Here is a 22,534-nt window from a genome sequence, read left to right on the forward strand (position 1 = left end):
TGTTGAATTATCAGAGCAAACATAACTTTCTAAAAGATAATATAACAACATAAAATTGAATATTATTTAGGTTTGGTTGTCAACCACTGGGATTATAATAGGAAATTTAGAAGCATGTTCTACTGTCATACAGGTAAAACATTGTTCATCTTCAAATAAACGTAGAGAATTGAGCAAAGGTAGTTTTGCTTACTAGCTTTAGTTGGTATTGCCTGATGTAATATTTTCCCTTAAGAACTACTATCTTGCAACTACCTCTAATATAATTTAAAAGTAAGTCTCCTCCTCACAATGATCTTCATCCGAAACATGCAAGAGATCAATACCTACCCTTCAATGTGGGAGGTCAGAGGTCATCATCATTCTGACTACCCATTGCAGTCTTGGTGCTACTTTAAACACAAAGACTGGAACCCCTCTTAGAGTGGGATAAAACAACGGATAAAACAACTTTTTTTAATTTATTATTAAGCAATAGATTTTGGGACAAATATCGATGTTCAGTTGGGCTGTGGATGGTAATAAGAAATAAGGAATGCTTAAGTTCGTCCTACTTGTCGTTTGGAAAGAACAGTAGGCAGTCAATGTGCTCCTCTTTAGATGGGCTTGGTCTGAATTAGCAGGCTTATTCAGGTCCGGATTTCTTCTCTTATCCTGGATTATTCAGTTATAGAGATGACTTAGAGTTTCCCTCCCCAGGCAGGAGTCACTTTGTCACAGAGAGGTTGAAGGAGTTGCAGCAGATCAGCATTGCGAGCTTCCCCGATGGATCGTGTGGCAGGTTGGTTGTTAGATATTTATTTTTTGTTCTGGGTTCCTGAAACACATTCTTAAACTGCAACAAAAATTATTCTTTTAGGGCAACTTAATAAAATGTATTGACCCATTGTACAGCACCTTTGTGTTCAATGTCCTTTAACCATTTTGCCTTAAACTGTCAAGTTCGATGCTTGGAATGAAATAATGAAGTAAAGTGTTTGAAGTCATTTCTTTTTTTTGAGGCTCATTCACCCCCCCCTAGACAATTCCAAAACTCCAAAGTTTGCTCACACTTTTTGATTAATTTTGATTTCTTCGGAGGCTTGACACAGCATTCCAGAAAAAAAAAAAGGTTGTGCGTCATCTCAACCTTGAGGGTCTGGGTTACTGCCAAAGCTGCTTGACTGGAATTTCCAAGAAATAAAAAAGGCATTCAAAGCTATTTGACGGTTTAAGAGTTTTTTTTCTTTTCTTTTTTTGTTTATATTGTAAAGCAAAATGAATTAGTTAATACAAAAACAGTGATTGTTCACGCTAATGTCCGAGTTAAAATCAGGACCGGAGGTTCCTTTTGAAAAGAACTCTGACAATAAGCTTTGAGTTTAACATTGTGGTTAGGATGACTTTGTATTGTTAGATGTGAGGTTTTGTGAAGCTAAAAATCTGCAGCAGTATCCTTCTGCTGAGAACTGAAGAAATCCTCAGAGATGTGGAGGGCTTACAGCTGGTAAGATGGACCTGCAGTCTAACTGGTTTTAGCATTTTAAAACAACTCCAGCCGAATACATTTATATTTGTGGGATGTAACTCTAGATTAGTGGATAGTAGATGTTCCATGCCTGTGCAGGTTCTCAGCTATCTGAGTCATCACAACAGCAAACAGGCTTAATTCGGAGGAAACCGGACTTTTCTTCAGTTCTTTCTGGAAATGTTTCGACACCTAAGCAGGAGTCTTTGTCAATTCTGGCGGTTTGCTCTGAGCAACCTGCAGTTGGAGCGCTGCAGTTTTTAAGGACATGGAGGCCCATCCTCCTAGGCGCATTCTAAGTCAGATGCAAATCAATGACCCACCCGCCTCTGTCCTGGGTCGTTTGAAGCTGTTGCTTGGTGTGAGTGGAGAACTTGGTTAACTAAATCATGATGAGATGTTGATGTAATCTCTTTGGAACGTGTTGGAGGACCGAGCTGTAAACACTGGGGAGTTAAAATCAATCGCTTAAAATCAGTTCACAAACTATCGCCATTATTTTCCCCCATCGTTCATGTTTATTCACTCTGAACTCATGTTTGATATTCAGAGGATCCGTACCCGTCTGACATCTGAAAGATCTTAAGCCAAATCTGTTTGTGTGTGGTGAGTTATGCTTGTCGTCTGACCGGACACCACACACTGTACGGCCAAACCTGTTTTATCTAGGATGATTTATCATAACGTGTGGCGTCTCAGGCTTTGAATATCAGCCGACTATTTTAAAATCCTGTTGTGTGAACCTGCCTTTAGCTACATTTCCTGAAAAATCTTTCACTATACTTTTAAATGACAGACTTTTTAAAATGCTGATGTGCAGTTTGTAACAATTAAAAGTAAAAGTTTACATTTTGCATTTTTGTCAGTGCTGGATCCAGTTTATTTGAAATCTGGTCATGGCCTCCTTGGAATTTTGAGATAATTCTCACTTTATTTGGTCAGATAAACAATTTCTAATAAGCGGGGGATTATTTTTGTGCTGAGGGTTTCATCCAGAAATATAAAATGTATTTTAAATTTTGTGTGGGAATATCTAAAGGGACTTTTACCTCTTCCAAGGAGACCCAGCACAGCACCTTGCGATCTAACTGTAGCAACAGTTCATGAAAAAAATTAAAAGGAGAGACACCTTTTCAAAAGAGACATGTTTATCTGAGAGTGACTAATTAATAAACTTGTTAACGAGCTTGTTCGTTAGGGAGTACGTAGTTTATTCAGGTGGTGAGACAAACAACTTCATTATAGACGGAACCATGAGGGGACAATACAGGTACTTCTTTGCTTCAGTAAAATGAGAGACATAAATGCTAATAGTCTCATGATGCTGTATTAATGTAATAATCTTAAATCACTCTTACTCTGGATGGATTGAACAAAAACTTTGAAAGATACTGATGTTTACATTGAAAATTTAAATCAAATCCCTGATAAACCCGCGATATAAATCTTTGGACTGTGGAGAAAACCCAGACAGCCACAGAAAGGAAATACTTTACTCTTCTAAAAACAGAGGGTTCAGCCGAGGCTCCAACCAGGACCGTTCCTGCTGTGAGGCAACACTAATTATAGTGTTGACATGTTCAGAGCTACACAACTGCTCGCCATCACTAAGACTTCAGTCTGCGCAGCTCCTTCTGTTTCTGTAATGCCGACTGTTTACCTCTGAAGTTAGGAAATATCGGCAAAAGAAGAAAGCCTTACCATCGCTGTATACAGTAAAAAAAAAAAAAAAAAAAAAAAACACCGGTGGCAGGTTTGGTGCAGGACTGAAGTACAGTCAAGATCTGTGAAGCTGAATTATGAATGGAGAGCGATTTATGAAATAAAGGAGACTTACAAACTGACATGGAAGGCAGGAACCAGGAAGATAGCACGGATGAGACCAGACCAGGGCAGAATTACGGATGAAGCCCACAGCTGAACTAACACAAACATGACAGCGCAGGAGGACGCAGGCAGATATCACCAAATGTGATAACTGCTGTTGTCACATTTGGTGATATTGGTTCATAGGAATCCACAATTTCATCTTTGAAAGAAGAACAGCAAGAAGTACCTTGACTATTTTACCTACTTGTGGTTTCTCATGGTTCGTGCTGCTTACGTTTTAATTTGGTACCGTGATTGGCTACAACTAACATTCGGAAGGCGGGCACTAGGCGTCGCTTTGTCCAATCAGCTCGGAGAGTTTTGCTGAACGTGCCGCCTTTCCCCAAATGGATTCGATAGATCAGTCCCAGTTTGATAATGTGCAGAAAGGACAGTGCTACACATTATCAACCTGGCTGGCCAGGTTAGGAGGACCTGGCAAGGTGAGTGACAGAGCTGGCTGAACTTATACGGGAGGACACGGAGGACAAAGCAAAAGGTGTAGAACATAAACAGAATGGAAGATACCCAGGGAGCTACAAATAGTAATGCAACCGCTGGGGATACTGACAACTGGAGGATTTTTTCAAGATCTTTCTACAATATTGCTTAAAATGTTTTGCAGCAGCAGTTGCTTAAATCTGTTTTTGCAAAACATTTCAACTCCAATTCACCATTTTCCAAATTGAAGATCACTTTTAAACTAATAAAGGATCCTCAGGATCTGAGGACTTTAAAAAAAAAAAAACAAATTGATCAAACAGTTATTTTATCTTTAGACTGATTTAACCTGTGTTGGAAAGGGGGTCATAAATCTTTAAAGACTTCGAATTAGTTAAGAGTACGATGCAGTAAAAATATCTTTAATAACTGAGGTGAATATATTTCAAGGAGTGAGAAGTTTTGCCTTTTGAAGGTGTCCATAATTTGAAAGAAGAATCTGCAGCTAAAGGTTCCCCTAAGGACTCCTTTTTTTAAAAAAAAAACACAGCTCCATACAATAGCTCTGAAATATTTCTAGTCCAGCTGCTTGATCAGATTAGGATGAAAAACAATGTCGCATTGAAATTAGAACCCTAAGGGACAGTAGAGACTTGGTTGAGATGTTTTTTTTTTTATGGGTTGCGTTTTACAATCAGACTCCAAAAACTGAGGCAGCAGAAAACGAATTGGGATCAATTTCCTCAAGGATTTATCATCTTTATCCATCTTCGTCCGTTGCATTTTCTAATTCCTTTGAGTTTATGAAGACCAAACTATTTTTTGGAGAGAATGAGAAAACGTAATCTAGGGTTTGAGACATTTGCGCGCAGATAGTTAATTATTCTTCTGCCACACGTGCGTGCGTAAAGTGGGAGTCTGAGCGCGCATACAGGCGGAACATCACTGCGGGAACAGATGTTACCAGACGCGTTATTCGGAGTAGGAGTGAGGGCTATGGACGGTTCATCGACTGATTTCCCCTCTTTCGCAGGAACCTTTTTTTATCCAGCTTCCAGAGTGGTCCATTAGGGTCTCATCCACGAATTTTAAACGAATTCCAACTGAAAATGAGAAATTTGGACAACTGTACAATTTCTTTGTTTCTTTTGTACCTCAGGAACATTAATTAGCCCTAATTCGGATTCATTATCATTGACGTTTTGCTCGAATATGGCTCATCTCTGGGTCCAGTAAGAGAATCTCGCAGCGTCAGACGCTTCTGCGGCGGTGAAGACCAGTGGAGGGACTGGAAAACTTGCGCCGCGCAGGAGACGGTCTCTCCCTCTCTATAACTCGGAGTTAACGGGCAAAAAGGAGCGCCATGGTGAACTCTCTCATACTGCTGCTCAGCTGGATGGTGATCTCCGGGGTTGCTAGAGCTCAGAATGATACTGAGCCGATCGTCCTGGAGGGCAAATGCCTGGTGGTGTGCGACTCCAACCCGGCCACGGACTGGAGGTCCTCATCCTCTCCGCTCGGCATCTCCGTGCGCGCCGCCAACTCCAAGGTGGCATTCTCTGCAGTCCGGAGCAACAACCACGAACCGTCAGAAATGAGCAACAAAACAAGAATAATCTACTTCGATCAGGTTAGGACCTTTCTTTCTTATTAATAACTGTATTTTAAAAACCGAAAAAATGGAAATGTAACGTGAATTTTAATATCCTGTCAGCATATTTAAACAGTTTCAAGCCAGTTTGTACTCCTTTGGCATTTTCCTGACAACAGAACTTGTGTTTGATATGATACATGTTTAAGTGCAGCTACACCCTAGAGTTTAGTTTGACGGTGCTTGCAGCTGACACCCAGATTCTGCTGGTGCGCACGCAGGTCCGACAGTAACGGGATCATGCGTCCCGCAGGAGCCCACACGCAAGCACTAGCTGCCAACCATGCACGCGCACCGGCGCTCAGCCCGAGCCGGCTTAAGGCATGCGCGAACAACGCTGCTGCTCAGCATCCCCCCCCCCCCCCCCCCCCAAGCAAGGAGCACCTTTCTTTAAATCGTCCACACAGGATACATATCTTAAAGCGTTAAAAATTAATGTAACAATAATTTAAGCTATTTCTTGCACACCACAAAGTTTATTTCCTTGAAATATTTATACATACAAACGTATTTAGGATGAGCAAATGTGAACAGACTGAGATGGGATAAAAAAAAAAAAAACAAATAACAGGACTAAAGTCTTTCCATCCCACCCTGTATTTGAAATGTATTTTTTTAAACACTTCCATTTAGGTTACAAATAACTTGTATGCATTATATGCATGCATTATCTAGGAATGGGCCTGGTTTAATTCATTTATATGTTAATATCGACACAATTTAATCTGATTAAAACAGGTTGAAGTCAAATTGATTAGGTTTGCTGCACATAGGTTGCACATGGGCATCCACAGTGTTATTAAGCATTCAGCAGCTTATTTCTTTTAATTTTACTATGGCGTCATGTTTATTGCTGGCTCATGAATAGCCTCTGGGTTTTCTTTCTACATATGCTCATCATGCATGCTGCTTGTGTTGCTGTGGTGACGTAACAAAACCTTACAAGATGTCTAAAGTCGCTTTTATCATTGTCTAGCAGTACTTCCATAGTTTAGCCCAATTCAGTGTTGAAAACTTTGAAAAACGTTTTTCACTCAGCTCGTTTAACAGAATAGCAGATGCTTTATTTACCAGCCAATAACTGGAGCTGCACATGACTGACATTGTTTCTGCAGTTATGCATTTCCATTAAATACAGTTATAAAATACAAGTGCATGCATATGCTTGTGTGTATGTATTTATCTGTCTGTCTGTGCAGAATTGTTGTTTTTATCTTATTTATTAATTTTATTATATATTTTGTGGGTTTATCTTATTGATGTCATTAGCCATACAATGTTAAAATAAAATAAACAATAAAAACAAAATAACGAAGAGACAAAAGGCAAGCCAAGGCTAGTTTATTTGCATGGCACATTTGAATACAAGGACAATGCAAAGTGCTTTACATGATTAAAACATAGGAAAAATAAAAAAACAGATTAAAAACAAGTAAAAAAAAAACAACAGTTGGAATAAAATGTAGGAAAACTGAAACAACATAAAACATATGAAAATAGAAACTAAAAGCAAATAATGATTTTAAAACAGCTGGACTACAAACTTAAACTAATGATGTTTCAGTTAACAGTTTAGCAAGAACAGATGAAGGCAATCTAAAACAAATGTGTTTTCCCACTTTTGCCCAGCACACTAATTAACGCACACCACTAGTGTTAATTGAAGATTAAACTATAATTCTATGTTCTTCCAAGAAGAACCGATCTGAATACCCTATTATACTGCACCTTTACTGATATTGCATTGAAATGCTGGACTCACATGACTGCCAGAGCAAACAAGTAGGCAAGAGCAAAAACACTGTCCCCATAATTGATTTACTCCGTTATTTTTTAATTTTTTTTTAATTTTGTGAAATGAACATGGATCAAGCAAAAATATATTCTAAAACATAGTCAAATTAACCCCTCCATAATGTCTATAATTAATGTTTTTACACTGCTACTGAACCTTGAACCACACCTTCCTATGACGTTTCAAGAATCTCCTTATATTTCAGAATTTTGATCTAATTCTCTATTTACAATGAATAAAGAGTATATCTGACATAAATAACTAAATGATCAATCCTTAAAGCAGCAATGTGTAACTTTTAGCTACAAGTGGTGCTAGACCTATCAGTTCCAGGTTCAGCTCCCCTGAAGGCCACTGCCAACACAGCACTGTCGCAAAATTAAACAGTCTCCTTCCATATTTTAGAATCTGATAGCAGACCAGTTTGGACCAGCAGATTGAGAAGTTATCAATTTACTTGTAAAGAAAAGACCACATTAACCCCTCTAGATTAAATCCTATATCAGAGAACCAAAAATATGTCTCGTCAGGTAAGTGTCATATGTGTTTTGTTTTGTTGTTACGGCAGTCTGAGCTCAGACTGCTGTAATCTAGAATGCGTCACATGATTTAGATAACATCACCCATCTTAAATTACATAGGGAAGCTTTTGAGGCCAGCCCTGATGGAGCATCATTACGTGCTAAGTAATGTATACTGACTTGAACAATAATTTAATATATCTCAAATTAAGATAATACTTGGGTCAGAAGTTATAATGTATCTTACAGGAAGGACACTGTTTACTGGTTTGAGTTAACACACCACTTGTTTAGGGAGAAAAATGTGTGAAATCACCCATCATACCTTGTTTTACCTTAATTTGAAAACTTTAATCAATTAATCTAGTAATTTAGAGAGACCAATTACCTTAACAGTGTTTTTGAGTTATGTGAGGAAGCTGAAGCCCAAAAACAAATGTCTGAACTGCTATGTAGTTATCAACAGTAATTCACAGACAATTAACACAGAGCACAAATAAAAAAAAAAAACTGTTGCTTCTTTTCAGAGTCCCCTGTGAAAATTTAAAAACAAGCAGATACATGTCTTTGCAGGAACCTGGCTAAATGTGGTGAGAACCCAAACAGATTCACTAATTTTCCATGGTTTCTTCTACACTGCTGCATCTGAAATCCATTTTTATGGGCAGCTTTTAGGGGGGAATTACAAAGCAATGCATCTCCTTGAGTTAATGTAACTGTTTCCTCATGTTATCTGCTTCATTTATACATGCAAGTTACAAATTAGACACAATTAAATACTCGAGGACCAATCCTGTCCACCAAGAAGAGACGAGAGGAATTTCAACCCAGTTTTTATCTTTTCAGCCACATACACAGCAGATGCAGAAATAATAAAACAGAGAAAACTGTTTTACTTAATTGTTATCATTCTGATTATCAGAGGGCTCTAAATTCTGATTTGAGTTGACACAGCTTAAATTTAACTTGTAGGACAAAATCTGAGAGGGTGAATCACAGAAAGACATTTGTATATCATGCTACAAACTGTAAAAGGCAGTAGAATGATTGTCCCTTTATTGAATCAGTTTAGAAGTACATATTTAAGTTCAAAATATGTCAGAAGTGTGGTGTAGAGGTAGAGTGTGCGCCCCCAGTACAGAGGTTGTTATCCTCGATACAACAGCCCAGGCTTAAAGTCCCAACCTCAGGACCTTTGCTGCATGTCTTTCCCCCATTCTCTCTGTGTGACCATTTCCTGTCTGAATACTGCAGACCCCCCCCCCCCCCCCCACACACACACACACACCGGTAAAAAAAAACTTTCAGGATGTATAAATTGATTGGAATCTATAAAGACTAAACTTTTACTATACTGTACTAGCATATAATTGTTAATGCCAGTTCATTTAAAAAACACATTTAATACTATAAAAGTCAGACCAAAGTACTGTACAGCAAAGTAAAGCTATTCTATTATATAATTATGATTGTATTGGAATGACAAACAAACAATTAAACTTAACAGATAAAGCATCTACTGGAATTTTCCGCAGTAGACAAAAAAACAACAACATTATTTCGAGCAATATTTAGACTGTTTATTTGAACTGACAACTTACTTTAAACATATCAGGCACACATCACTAGAGAGAATAGTTTCCACTGAGGCTGGTTTTGTGTAAAGCAAACAGCACAACAGGTTACTTATTTTCATAGCCAGCATCCACCAGACTGAAATTTTTGGAGCAATTTGGATCTGGCTGTTAAAAGGGAAAAAGTATTTGCTCTGGCTGTGTATGAAAGGCTTATGGACAGGTTTTCTCCTAGATCCATGGATGATGCCTTATTTAAATATGGACAGACTGCATCAGCAAGAGTAATGCAGTTGGCTTGGTTCAGCAGATCTGACTTTGTGACTTCACAGTTAGAAGCACATGCAAATCCAAGTTTACAAACATTTAGCATCCGCAAAGAGCATGGACAGAACTTTGAAACCTCGTTACTAATGCATAAAATGTTTAAGATTGTATTTTTTGAGCATTTTGGGTCACGTTCCTAAAAGCTATGAAATGTTAGACCAAAACCATGACTTTAAAGGTAATCATAGTGATGTGAAATGTCAAACTACATCCTGAGCTGTAGGATCTCTTTTTGAATTGAGAATTGAGAAAGCTTCCTGGATAGGAAGCGAAACGTCTTCAAACTACGGAAAACAAGTCCAGTTGTTTTGTTTTAACTTTTTTTGGAGTCAAACTACATCAAAACTAACTCAAACAGTAGGTAACAGTTAATTGTTGGCATCCTAGTAATCCAGAAATCCAGGAGTGTTAAATGCACAGAATGCAAACAATAGAGCTTGGACAACTTAAAGCAGCTACATTGTGCTTGGTGACCGGCTTAACTGGACTGGGGCCCAAATCAATAACGCTTATTACCTCAAACATTCTTGAACTGGACCTGCACTCTCCTACGAACAAACAGATGAAACAGGAGCCCAAACGTGAAGAATCTGAATGGTGACACGTACGGAGGGGACATCAGGGGTTGGGATCACGGAATCGTTCATCTGCCCTCTAGTCTGAATTGCACATCATGATCTTCTGGCGTTCCTGCAAAACGATCTGGTCGGTGTCAACTGTGAATACCGTGAATAGATTTTTGAACCGTACTGATCCAGCCTACGTTGGGTTTCAGCAGGTGCAATTCAGGAGGGTGAGAAACTGCCGCTATGAAGAGAATTGCTTCCTGCATTAATTAAAGTCCCAAAACCCCTCTCTTTCCGTTTTGCTTTAATCACTATACAGCTCTAACGTGACTGTGGTGTGCAGAAAAACCTTTTAGAGACACCATGAGACAGTTGCAAATGGTCTGCTGGATATGCTGACTGGCACATTCAGGTTACATAAATTTTGGCATGCAAATGCCTGAAAAATTATTTATCTGCTTTCTTATTGTCAGTAAGTTTGTCTTTGTGTGATGCAATATGACAAAGCCTCCAAGTCATTTCAGGTTCGGGGTTGGCAGTGCAAAGTGTGATGTGTCCTTAAAAGAAAAAATGGGATGGAAGCCTTTAAATGCTGTGTTTTAATCCACCTAAATGAACAGTGAGAAATATTTTTGCAAAGTTTGTCACATTCAATGTGTGTCTGACGCTGAGGGCACTACTAAGAGTGAATCTGGCATGGCTGATTACTCTTTTTTTTCAATATTTAATCATAAACACCATCTGAAATTTAATGCCTTTATTGAAGTGTTAAATAAATTAATTTAATTTCTTTTTTTTTCCTTTTCCCTTCCAGGTTCTTGTGAACATAGGAAACTACTTCACATTTGAATCTGTATTTCTTTCCCCAAGAAAAGGAGTCTACAGTTTTAACTTCCACGTGATTAAAGTGTACCAGAGCCAAACTATACAGGTACTGACTGTTTATATGTAGTTCACACAACAGTTCTGTTTTACTAATGCCTACCACTGATGCCTATATCTCAGAAAAAAAAAAAAAAAACTGGTGTGTGTACATAAGGCAAGAAAAATAAAAAAATGCTTTTCAATTATGGAAATATTTCAAAATATATGTTTGGGACATATTCTGACCATCATTTTAAGTACTGTATCAGCTTTAAAACAGTTGCCTGTGCAAATTCTCAGTTATCCGGGTCATCGCAACAGCAAACAGGCTTAAATTGGAGGCAACCGGACTTTCGCTCAATTCTTCCTGAAGACGTTTCGACACCTATCAGGGAGTCTTTGTCAATTCTGGCGGCTCGCACGGAGCAACCTGCAGGTGGTGCGCTGCTGTTTTTAAGGACCCGGAGGCCCATCCTACTTCTCAAGTCAAGTTTATTCGTATCGCACATTTCAGCAGCAAGGCGGTTCAAAGTGCTTTACATCATGAAAACATAAAAACATCATGAATACATCAACCGGTGACCGGTTGTGAGATCAGTTATAAACATTCCAAGTCAGATGCAAATCAATGACCCATCACCACTGTCCTGGGTCACTATTGCTTGGTGGTAGTGGAGTACTTGGTCACCTGGATTATGATGAGATGCTGATGTCATCTCTTTGTAATGTGTTGGAGGACCGAGCTGTAAATACTGGGGAGTCAGAAGCGCAATCTTCCCCTTCTGTTGAATGATGGCCTTTCCTTTTTGACTAAGATGGCTTCTTTCACCCCTCTTTCAAACAGAGGGGGTGGGGCTCTGTTGTGTTTTGCCCTGCGTTTATGTAGCTGTTGTTTAGCTACTCCAGTGTAGGAGTCTGAGCAGTCCCACCCTGACCCCCAAAGGAGGGGGCGGGGTTCTTTCCCAAGAGATTTAAACTACTCAAATTATGGTTCATTTGGGATCATTAAGAAAAAGTAAGTGAAACTGGTAGAAATTTTCATCTGGAATGATCATCTTCTATCTTTTTAAAAAGAGCGACGTGGTTAAGTTTTGTTAAATGCGGCATTTTAGGTGACAGTAATAAAAGCAATAGCTTCTAACGACCCAGGACAGTGACGAGTGGGTCACTGATTTGCATCTGGCTTAGAATGCGCCTAGGAGGACGGGCCTCCGTGTCCTTCAAAACTGCACCAACTGCAGGTTGCTCAAGTGCGAGCGACCAGAATTGACGAGGACTTCTGATCAGGTGTTGAAACGTTTTCAGGAAGAACTGAACAAAAGTCCGGTGGCCTCCGATTTTAGCCTTTTAGCAGTTCAACAGTCTGATGGCAGCAGGGAAAAAGCTTTTGCAGAACCTGGTGGACCTGCAACGGATGCTGCGGAACCTCTTTCCAGAGGGCAGCAGGGAGAATAGTCTATGGTGGGGGGTGTGAGGGGTCCCTAATGATGTTACGGGCTCGAGACACACAGCGCTGCGATGAAATGTCTTTAATGGAGGGAAGAGGAGCCCCGATGATCCCTTCTGCTGTCCTCACCACTCTCCTCACGTTCTTCCAGTCGGAGGCACTGCAGCCTCCACACCACACAGAGAGACAGCTGGTCAGAATACTCTCTATGGTGCTTCTGTAGAAAGTCGTGAGGATGGGCGGGGGCAGGCGGGCTCTCCTCATCCTCCGCAGAAAGTACAGTCGCTTCTGTGCCCTCTTCACCAGTGACATGGTGTTCATAGTCCAGCTGAGGTTGTCCGTGATGTGCACCCCCAGGAACTTGGTGCTGCTGACCACCTCCACAGCTGAGCTGTTGATGAGCGCTGTCTTTAAAAGAGTTAATCTTCTAAAACTTTAAAAAGGTGAACTCTAATTATCATTTTTAACATGCAATGTTTATATATAGAAAACAGGAATTTATACATGGTATGTAAATGATAACAGGTGCTTAACTAAATATGTTTATGACAAATAGTCTACATAGTTGTTGGATGAGAATGGTAAACAACTTTTTTAAATCATTCATATGTCCTGTGTTGTTTTATTGACAAAAATTGTTAATGTCAATACTGAATTGGAGACATTTTAAAAAGACACACATTTTTAATGTTTAATGTTTGAATTACTGGGATTAGCATCAAGCTAATAATCCCATCTGTTGTAGCTACATCTAATGGTGCATTGTGGATGTGCTCTGAAGTTGGAATTTCTTAATTCCAAATCGTAAAAACTGGAATGCCATCTGAAGTCAAAATACCAACTTGGAAAGTCAGATGTTCTTCACTAACTCAGACCTGACATTGCTCAACAAAATGAGCTCCAAATTATCTTACGGCTATTAGATCACTAACTGCTAAACTGATGAGTGTCTTCTGAGGATGCTTCATCTGACTAAAGTGAAATGATGCTTGCAGGTTGACCGAAAAACATTGGCCTAAAGTCCAGTACAGAAAAACATGGGTCAAGTTTTGAATGATGTGATAATTGTCATTTGGCTTCTTTATATTCCACACCTCTCTGTTTAAGGTCAGACATTAATGCCTAGATATGAAATCATGTTAAGTCATGTCACACTGGAGGTTTTGGAAGTCTGGAAATACCTGAGCATTTTTTGGTAAAAATTTAAATGTCAAATGAGAAAAAAACTCTTAGCTGGTGATCAGATGATATACAGCATATATGTTAATCAGAAATTATATTAAGTTTATGAATCTTCATTTTGCTTATTCATACAAATAGTACTGTCAGAACCAGGCTAATACAATATACTTTTTGTTAACCAACATAAATAAAATCTCACCATGGCTTAGTCATATCCATTACAAGAGAACAAGCTCAAACTCATATTGCAGCAGTTTTAATAGTGGCAGCAACTCACCTGGAATGTTATTGGATTTCTTCAATGTCCTAATATTCCTTTGAATCTAATTAAATTGGTTTAATAGTCTAGACCAGTGGTTTTCTGATTTGGGGCTGGGACCCAACTGGAATTTTTTAATTAAGTGGGGAGTTAAGAAATCACCTGCACAAGTGAAAGTAAATATCAAAACCAATAAAAATAGCAACGTTTATTTATTCTAAATGTTATAAACACCTACTTGAATCCATCTACAATCATAATACACAATCATAACACCCCTGTTTACTTTCCAGTATGCTTAACTTTTTTGTCAGGGTCTTTTCCTTCACTATTTTGTTGGTCAGGGGCTGAAAAGACAGGGAACCACTGGTCTAGACAAATGACCATGGGTTGATAACCCAAACATAAGCAACATCAAAGTATGTATGAACAAAGCTCGATCATCATCTCAACTGATTTGATTATTAATGTTATATTGTTAAAACATGTTCAAACATCCAACTAATCAACAGGCTCCATCTCCACAAATTCATCAAACAAGGCTGAGATCAATACTTTGGTAGGCTGTTTCAGGAACTCAATGCTAGTCAGCTTTATCTACTACAAAACCAGGTTTGATGTTTTTCTGAGATCATTGACCTTTGGAACATCCAGCTGTGTCCAGGTTTCAAATGTTGCTCTGTTGATTTGAGGCGTTAAAGAATTTGGAGGTACTTCTCTATCTCATTGCCACTGACTTTGTGCCATGGACCCGTAGCATTTGTAGCAAATCATACCCACCCCATGATGCTACCAACGTCTAGCTTAAGCCTCATTATGACTCCTCCAAACATACTTCATGTGACTCTGGCCACATAGTCAGATACACTTCTTGTCTGACCACCAAACTTTTTTAAAACAGCACTTCATTAAGATTTTTTAAGATGATAATTTTGAACTAGGGACTTCTTTCTGGGTGGTCACCCTCTCAGTCTGTGGTGATGGAAAACCGGCTTCATTGCCTGCCATTTTGTTACAGTCTTGCAGTTTATGATAGGGTCTTGCCTTGGCTGTCTCTAAACTTCCTCACCATTCCCCTTTCATCTGAAACCTACAGGTACAGTAGATGGTCAGATGATTGAAACCTGGCCAAAATTGGGCGTCCAGCAGGACCAAGAACCCAAAAACACATCAGAACTGATTTCAGAATGGATAAAGCAAGCTAACATTGGGCTTTCAATGCTGTCTTCTTCTAGCTCTGACCTCAACCTTGTTGAAAGAAATAGTGACTTTTGTATAAACATCAGGTCTGTTCCAGGAGCCTACCAATTTAAACAAGCGTCAACTAGTTTTGAAAAACGGAGTGGTCAAATATCCAGAAGCTTGTTTTTGAAAACCATTTTGCTTCTTCAAGGAACATTTAATCAAATTATAATGGGGGTGTTTGTTTTGAGGAGAGCCTGTGCACTCAATTGTTACCCTACTACGGATGTTCTTTGAGTGTTAAATTTTTTTTGGATCAAATTTACAAATATTAGCCAAATACTAGTAAATGTATAGCCTTAAAATCAATACACTGAATAATATATAGATTTTGCCTTCTTTCTAGTTTCTAAACTTTGCTTAAAATGCCAAAGACTCCTAATACATTCTAAATTGTGTCTTACTGGTATATGAGTCAATAAGGTAATTACAAATAAGGAATAGTCTAGGCTAAACCAAATATTTCATCCATTTACCGACACATTGACTAATTGTTACTTTCTTTTGGATTACACAGGTGAACTTGATGCTAAACGGAAAACCAGTCATATCTGCCTTCGCAGGTGACAAAGATGTGACTCGTGAAGCTGCCACCAATGGAGTTCTACTTTACCTTGAAAAAGAGGACAAAGTTTACCTGAAGCTGGAAAAAGGAAACCTCGTGGGCGGATGGCAATATTCAACGTTTTCTGGCTTTCTTGTTTTCCCTCTGTAAAAAGAAAAAAAAAGCAAGAAAAGGAAAGACAATTGTAAGTCTGCTGACTTCTTCATAATGTGTTGTCACAGTATAATCAAAATATTGCTGCTTCATCTGCTGGATTCAGCCTAATGACTGAAAAAACAACATGAATAAATAGATCAGTACATAGAAAAGAAGTAAGACAGCGGAAATGGATCACATGCTGGGCAGGAGTCTTGCTCTGGTCAAAGAAACCTGAAATGTTCACCATTCCTGTCATTCAAGCAGCTCCAGAGAAGAACACTTACGCAAACAAAAAGCACCGTTCAAACTTTGATTTGCTGAAATATGCTTAGGATGCTGTGATTTCTTTTCCAAAACTGTGGGCAACTTTTGTTGGTCTGAACTGTTTTTGCCTTTATTAGCTTAACTGCTGTGACCAATGTGTAGACTTGATAACATGAGAGGAATGGCCCTTGTTTAGATCAGTAACACAAAACACTCCCTATCTGAGTTTGTTGTAGCAATAATTTATTTCAGAGCCAGTCCAAGAGATATATTAACTAAGGGAGTGGTGGCACCAGGAAAGTCCTTTATCTGTTTGTTTGATCTGGGCCATAAGCAGACTTTATTTATTCATTTCATTTGGTGCAGTTTATTTTCACATTGTACTTTTTGCAAGTGAACTACAACATGTGGGAGATGATTGTTGCTCACACTGGCAAAAAAGACCAGGGCGAGACAAAGCACAGACCCAGAACATATGGAAAAACTATTATGGAAGTCCTGCTTGCAGAATCTCTGTTTTGCATATTTGTGCTGGTATTACAGCTGCTAAATCATTGTGGGGTCAAGAGCAGGTCATTCAACGCAGGTTTCAAGACCTTGTATTTCTAATTTTGGAACGCCGTTGGAGAATGTGTCCTACCAGCCAAAGGAGTCCCACAGCATGTTGGCAGCAGCGTTGCTAAGCAACCGGTATGATTTCAGTACTACATTAATTGCTTGTTAAGTCCAAAGAGATGTATGCTTTCTGTAGTTTGGTTGGATCAAGGCAATTTCATATTTACACCAGAAGTGAACAGCACCAGAGTCTGTTTGCAAGCAGACCAAGACCACCACAAAAAGTAGGTTCTTCCCCAATTGGTTGGTCCGGTCCAAGGTTCACTTGAGTGTATTCACTCCTGCGCAAAAGGTCCGGACCAAGGGGGGTTGATACACCCTAAGCCACTTTTAATAATATAGAGCTGGAAATGTGCTTAATTGTTTTGAATAAGTATGCTTTTGTTTTGTTTTTTTCTTAGTTATTAGCAGTATGGGAAGATATTCTTAAACAGTGTAGCAGACAGCATTTGATGACCAGGTTTCACCAGACGGCTACAGACTTTTTGTACATGTTAAAACATTTTAGAGCATGAGCGGTGCAGCTTTTACACACCATGCATACCAGTGATGTGTACCACTTCTGCAGCATTTATACATCTGTTAATCAAATATTGCAGCAGTGGCACCATAATTACTAACCTAATCACACGCAACACTATACAAAAGCTGTGTCTGAGTTGATGAAGAATAACTCACCTCAGGATGCCAGATGCTTGAAACGTAATCTAAAACAGACAACCTGTCTTATTTTCTGTCTAACAAAGATCTGACTACACCAATATAAGAAACAGAAACAGACTTATTTATAGTAGTAACATTTTTACAACTTTACAAAATTTTACAACTTTACAAAATTTTCTAATTCTAAAAATTTTACCCCCTAACCCCAAACGTTTTCATAGTTTACTATGGTCCTAATTTCATGACATGAACCTAGTCTGCTCTGCCGCATGGGTCAGATCTTTGGCACATTGTAACTTTTAATGACTTTAAACCAATATCTTCAAATAACTGCAGATTTCTTTGTTTCCCACCCTCTGAAGTTTACCAAAACATAGAGGTCAGAATATTCAAATGCTGTGTATAGGACATCAATTCCAGACCAAATGAACAAGTTGCACAGACAACCCTCTATCCATGCTTTAGTTACCAATATAATTTCCTGGAAAAAAAAAAAAAAAACATTTCCCCAAATGCTATAAGGTGAAGAGACTGATTGGTCAAACAAAACATTGTGTTGTGCAGTCTATTTTAAGGAATTAGTTGTTCGCTTACTAACTGTTAATTCTTTTTGTTAAATGTTAAATTTGCTAATGACAGGGCATGGACTGGAGATAGAAATGTGGCTCTGCTGGGTCAGGGCTGAAATGGAAATGGCATATTGAAGGAAATTCTGCTTAAGGCTCCATCAAACCTTGGGCATTGATTTAATTTGACCCGATTTCCTGAGGAAGAGTGAGGACTCTATTTTTTTTTTTTTTTTGCAGTGTGTTTAGAAATTTGACTTACAAAAATATTGCTGTGTCATATTGACAAGTTATATGTGACCTAAAGAACCATAAGATTATTAGCGCACACAAAATAACTAACAGAAAGAAACCTGCAAAAATGACTAAAACCAACATGTGTAACATTTGCATCTATATCCCTCTCTATCCATCTGCTGCTTATCCTGACTGAACAGGTTTGTAATTTAGCTCAGGTGTTGTGTGATCCAGTTGACAGGCGAGGCAGGCGCCGACGTTTTCAGATTCCTGGCATCACCGTCTGGCTTATAATAATTTTAAGTGTGTAAACAGCATCCCTTTTTTGCACAGGCAGCTTGTGGTTCACGGGCCTTAAAGTTGAAAAGGCTTCTGAGGACATTTATTTGTGAACATGTAGATTCTTGAAACAGCTGGTGTAAAACAGAACTTCTGTTGAGTTATATCAGCTAACTGCAAAAACAACTTATTAACTGTTGCTACTTTGCTCAGCATGCGATGGCTTCTCTGCAAACCTTGAGACAGATTTACACCTTTTGTCAACCATGAAACTCACTATTGGCTCATTGTTTGAAAAAAAAAGCCCACTTTCTCATATTAATGTTGTCTTACACTAATTAAACCAATGGTTCTTAGACCTTGTGCACCGTTCTTTTGTTTTGGTCATTGACTGATAAAGTGTCCTAAATATCCCCATTACATTTTGCAAGGAAGGTATGAACCACCTGTAGGGGATGGACTGTCAGGTAAAGGTGGGATTCATCCTAATGGACGCACCGACAGTTTGCAGTGTCACACGTCAGAGGCTGTGCAAGAAAATCAGGCTGAGGTTTAAACTACTGATATATTCAATGATTAAGCTCAGTCCCCAAAGGTTCTTTCCAAGATACAAAACTTTAAAGCATTTATGAACCTCCTCAGCAGATATTCGTGTTGGTTTATTGCTTCAATTTGCGTTGCAGAATAGAAATGTTTTATTTTGTGTGTCTTGACTGCATCGCATTTGTGTTTGCTCACACCGATGGAGGGTAAAATCCTTGCTGACGATTAACAGTGCTGCTAAAATGCCTCAAGCTTCAGTAGGTGATTATTTTATTGTTTTTTCTGGATTCTTTTCCAATAAATGTTTAATTGTATACATCAGTGTATTAATGTATTTAAGGATACTCGCATTGAATGATGAATAAAAATTGTTTTTTTTAATGGATTGAGAAAGATGGTTTATTTAATAAAGAAAGATGCTTAATATTTTAATGTATTTATTAAACATCACTAAACATTTTAAGCTTCATTTAAACTGAACATATTCAGACTTCAGACTAGTTAAAGCGCTATACAAGTACAAGCCATTAACCATTTTACCATTAATCGAGTCTATTAACAGCTGGCATTAAAATGTGTCCTGAATGGTTAGATTTTACTTACCCTCTGAAAAAGCTAGTAAACAGCAATCTCACAACTAATAGCAGTCAGTGGGTCTCCTGATGTTTCACTAAAATTTATCCATTGTCGTTAGCTTAGCCAAGATCGGGTCGCAGGGGCTACAGATCCAAGAGGAGAACCCAGACATCTCTGTCCCCAGCAACATCCTCCACATCATTCAGGGGGCATTCCCAGGTTGGACGGGATCTGTAGTCCCTCCAGGGAGTTCTGGGTCTTCCCCGGGAAAGCCTCAAAAAGCAGGGGGAATCCTGATCAGACGTCTGAAAACATCTCAACTGACACCTTCGATGCAGAGAAGCAGCGGCTCTCCTTTGAGCTCTCCCGGATGACGGAGCTCCTCACCTAACCTCTAAGGCTGTTTCACTGACTCTCAAATACAACAGGTGAATCTACCATAGTTCAGATACACCTGAGTCCCTCTGGTGGGAAGATTTATCAACTCAGATACTGATTCCTTTATTTTGCACAAAAAAGTATTTACACCCTTAAACGTTTTGCTCATTTTGCCACGCAAAATCCACACACTTCACTGTAGTATTTCATTTTTTTTTTTTTTTTTTTTTTATAAATACTGCAAAAGTGCAAAGTGGAAAGAATGTTTTTGAAAATAAAAAAAATCCCAAAGAGAGTGGCATAGTTTTATTCTCCCTCCTACACCCCAAATGACATTCAGTGCAACAAGAATCCACCACAAGTCAAATAAATAGCATTTTAAATCCTTCTGTATGTAATTTAGTATAAATCCAACTATTCTGGGAATGCCTGAGAGGTTATTTTAGAGACTAAATCCTCTTGAGGCGCCTTGATATTGGGGCCACCACCTTTTTTTAAATAATGGACATCTGAATTTGCAGTGCGCACGCCCAACGGTAGACAAGTAGTACGGTAGACAGCGGTGGGGCACAAATCCTCTGGCCCCAAGCTCAGATCGTCCAATCAAAATGGTGGAAATGCACACGTTACGTTAACGTTCTGCCGAATAGTGTGCATCTATCTAGGCAAGGCAGATTTATTTGTATGGCACATTTTAGTTCAGGGACAATGCAAATTGCTTTAAATGAATAAAACATTGGAAAATAAAAACAGAATCAAAGCAAGTAAAAAAAAAAACGAACTAAAATGTAGGAAAGGTTAAACAAAATAATTTCAGCTCATGTTGCTTACATCTACACCCCCCCCCCCCCCCCCCCCCCCTCCCAGCCCCCGCATCCCTGCACGGACAAGTGGGTATGGACGATGGATGGATTTCTTCTGGGAATGCCTTGGGATGCTGCACTCTTCATGCATTCAGTCCTTTGATTCCACACAAAGTTGTTGTGCATCATCCTCAGCATGTTGCTAAATGTTTTCAGCTTATCAATATATCTCGCGGATTACAGAGACGCTGGAGGCTGACATGATGTCCCTGTTTTGCACGCTCCCTGAGACTGAACTGCTGCTTTCTGCTTTGTACTTCAATCCTACATTACTCCTTACATTTCATAGTGATTACAGATTTAATACTACCTCCAGAGGTGGATCAGGGGTGTCAGTTTCAACCACCCCCGCAGTCTGTGTTGTGACCTTTCAGTTGATCACGAGGCAAAAAAGAAATCCTGTAGATCACAGAATCATAGAATGATCTAAAATGGCCTTTAGATCAATTTGGATTTATGAATTGATGCCTATAAAACTGCCTAAGATCCAAAGATCAAGCTGTCCTCAATCTCTCTGTAATGTATTTACATTTATACTTGGCAGCCAATAACAGTCAGGTCGCCCAGAATGAATGCTTGTGCTGCATCTGAACGGAGGCAATGGGTTTCTGCCAGAATTTAACCAGCATTAGTTGCCAGAGTTAGTTCCTTAACGGGTGGAGAAAGAGCTGATGTTAAATAAGCACTAGAGCCAGTTTTCACTGGATCTGGTGTGGTGGGAAAAAACCCTGCAGAACGATCAGATTATAATGAAGTATTTATTTAATTAAATAAATAATAAAACAATGTCTGCTACACATTAAGGTAATAGTGCAAAGTTCCAGGCCAAGTTATTGTATTTCAGGACAGCATGGTCTTTCTTGTAAAATGTTTTCATTAAAAATGTGATTATAAAGGAAATCCAAATGGCCACTTGTTTAAAACCATTTTCATTGCTTCTGTTTTTGGTGTCTCGGTTTCCCTGGGTACTGCCCATGTAATTAAAGTTTTACTGTTGTGCAAATATCATGATTTACTTATTATTTCACTGAAAAAAAAAGAAATCTGGCATCTGCTGGTTCTACTTAAGCATCTTTAGTTACTGTAACACTATTGTTTAATTTCTTAAAGAGAACATAATAATATAGTGTAGATACTATGATTGAAGACTAAAAAAATGGCTTTTGTTGGCTCTATCTAAGCCCATCGTGTTGATTCAACATTATTGTTTCATGTGCTTAGAGAACGTAATAATACTGAGTGGATACATGATAAATTAATGCAATGAGATCAATTTATTTTCTCGAAATAATCTGTTACCCTGGCTGCACAGAATCCACTGTATGTCCACATGAGTTGTGTGCTTGCTGCACACACCTGTCTGCTAGCCACTAAACTTAATGTCACAATATGTTAACCTGAAGAAGTCAAGGGAACAGAATATTCCTGGAGAAATAAATTTCACATAACACAGGAGCCGATATTCAGATTTAAAGTCCGGAGAGGACAGATAGCTCACAGGGTAAGGTGACACCTTTGAAACCAGTGAGGTTTCCTATCACCTAAAACCCCACCTCTAAGATTTAATTGATTAAATAGTTTTGGAGGGAAGAGATTGAGTTG

General features: G+C 38.8%; 1 protein-coding gene across 1 annotated transcript; it reads left to right on the top strand.

Annotated features, from left to right (window-relative positions):
* Positions 1-4,505: 4,505 nt before the first annotated feature.
* On the top strand, positions 4,506-19,500 carry cbln4 (cerebellin 4 precursor). The gene is made up of 3 exons (XM_012863366.3): positions 4,506-5,447; positions 11,066-11,182; positions 15,763-19,500. The coding sequence occupies exons 1-3, from the start codon at positions 5,181-5,183 to the stop codon at positions 15,958-15,960; spliced, it is 582 nt and encodes a 193-aa protein (XP_012718820.1). The 5' UTR covers positions 4,506-5,180; the 3' UTR covers positions 15,961-19,500.
* The last annotated feature ends 3,034 nt before the right edge of the window (positions 19,501-22,534 follow it).

This window comes from Fundulus heteroclitus, chromosome 1 (genome assembly GCF_011125445.2).
Source record: "Fundulus heteroclitus isolate FHET01 chromosome 1, MU-UCD_Fhet_4.1, whole genome shotgun sequence".
NCBI classification, from domain to species: Eukaryota; Metazoa; Chordata; class Actinopteri; order Cyprinodontiformes; family Fundulidae; genus Fundulus; species Fundulus heteroclitus.

Excerpts from the sequence above, each read along its gene's own strand:
- cbln4 (XM_012863366.3), top strand. The coding sequence starts at position 5,181 with ATGGTGAACTCTCTCATACTGCTGCTCAGCTGGATGGTGATCTCCGGG. Across the intron at positions 5,448-11,065 it reads GAATAATCTACTTCGATCAG|GTTCTTGTGAACATAGGAAA; the intron begins GTTAGGACCTTT and ends TTTCCCTTCCAG. Across the intron at positions 11,183-15,762 it reads ACCAGAGCCAAACTATACAG|GTGAACTTGATGCTAAACGG; the intron begins GTACTGACTGTT and ends TGGATTACACAG.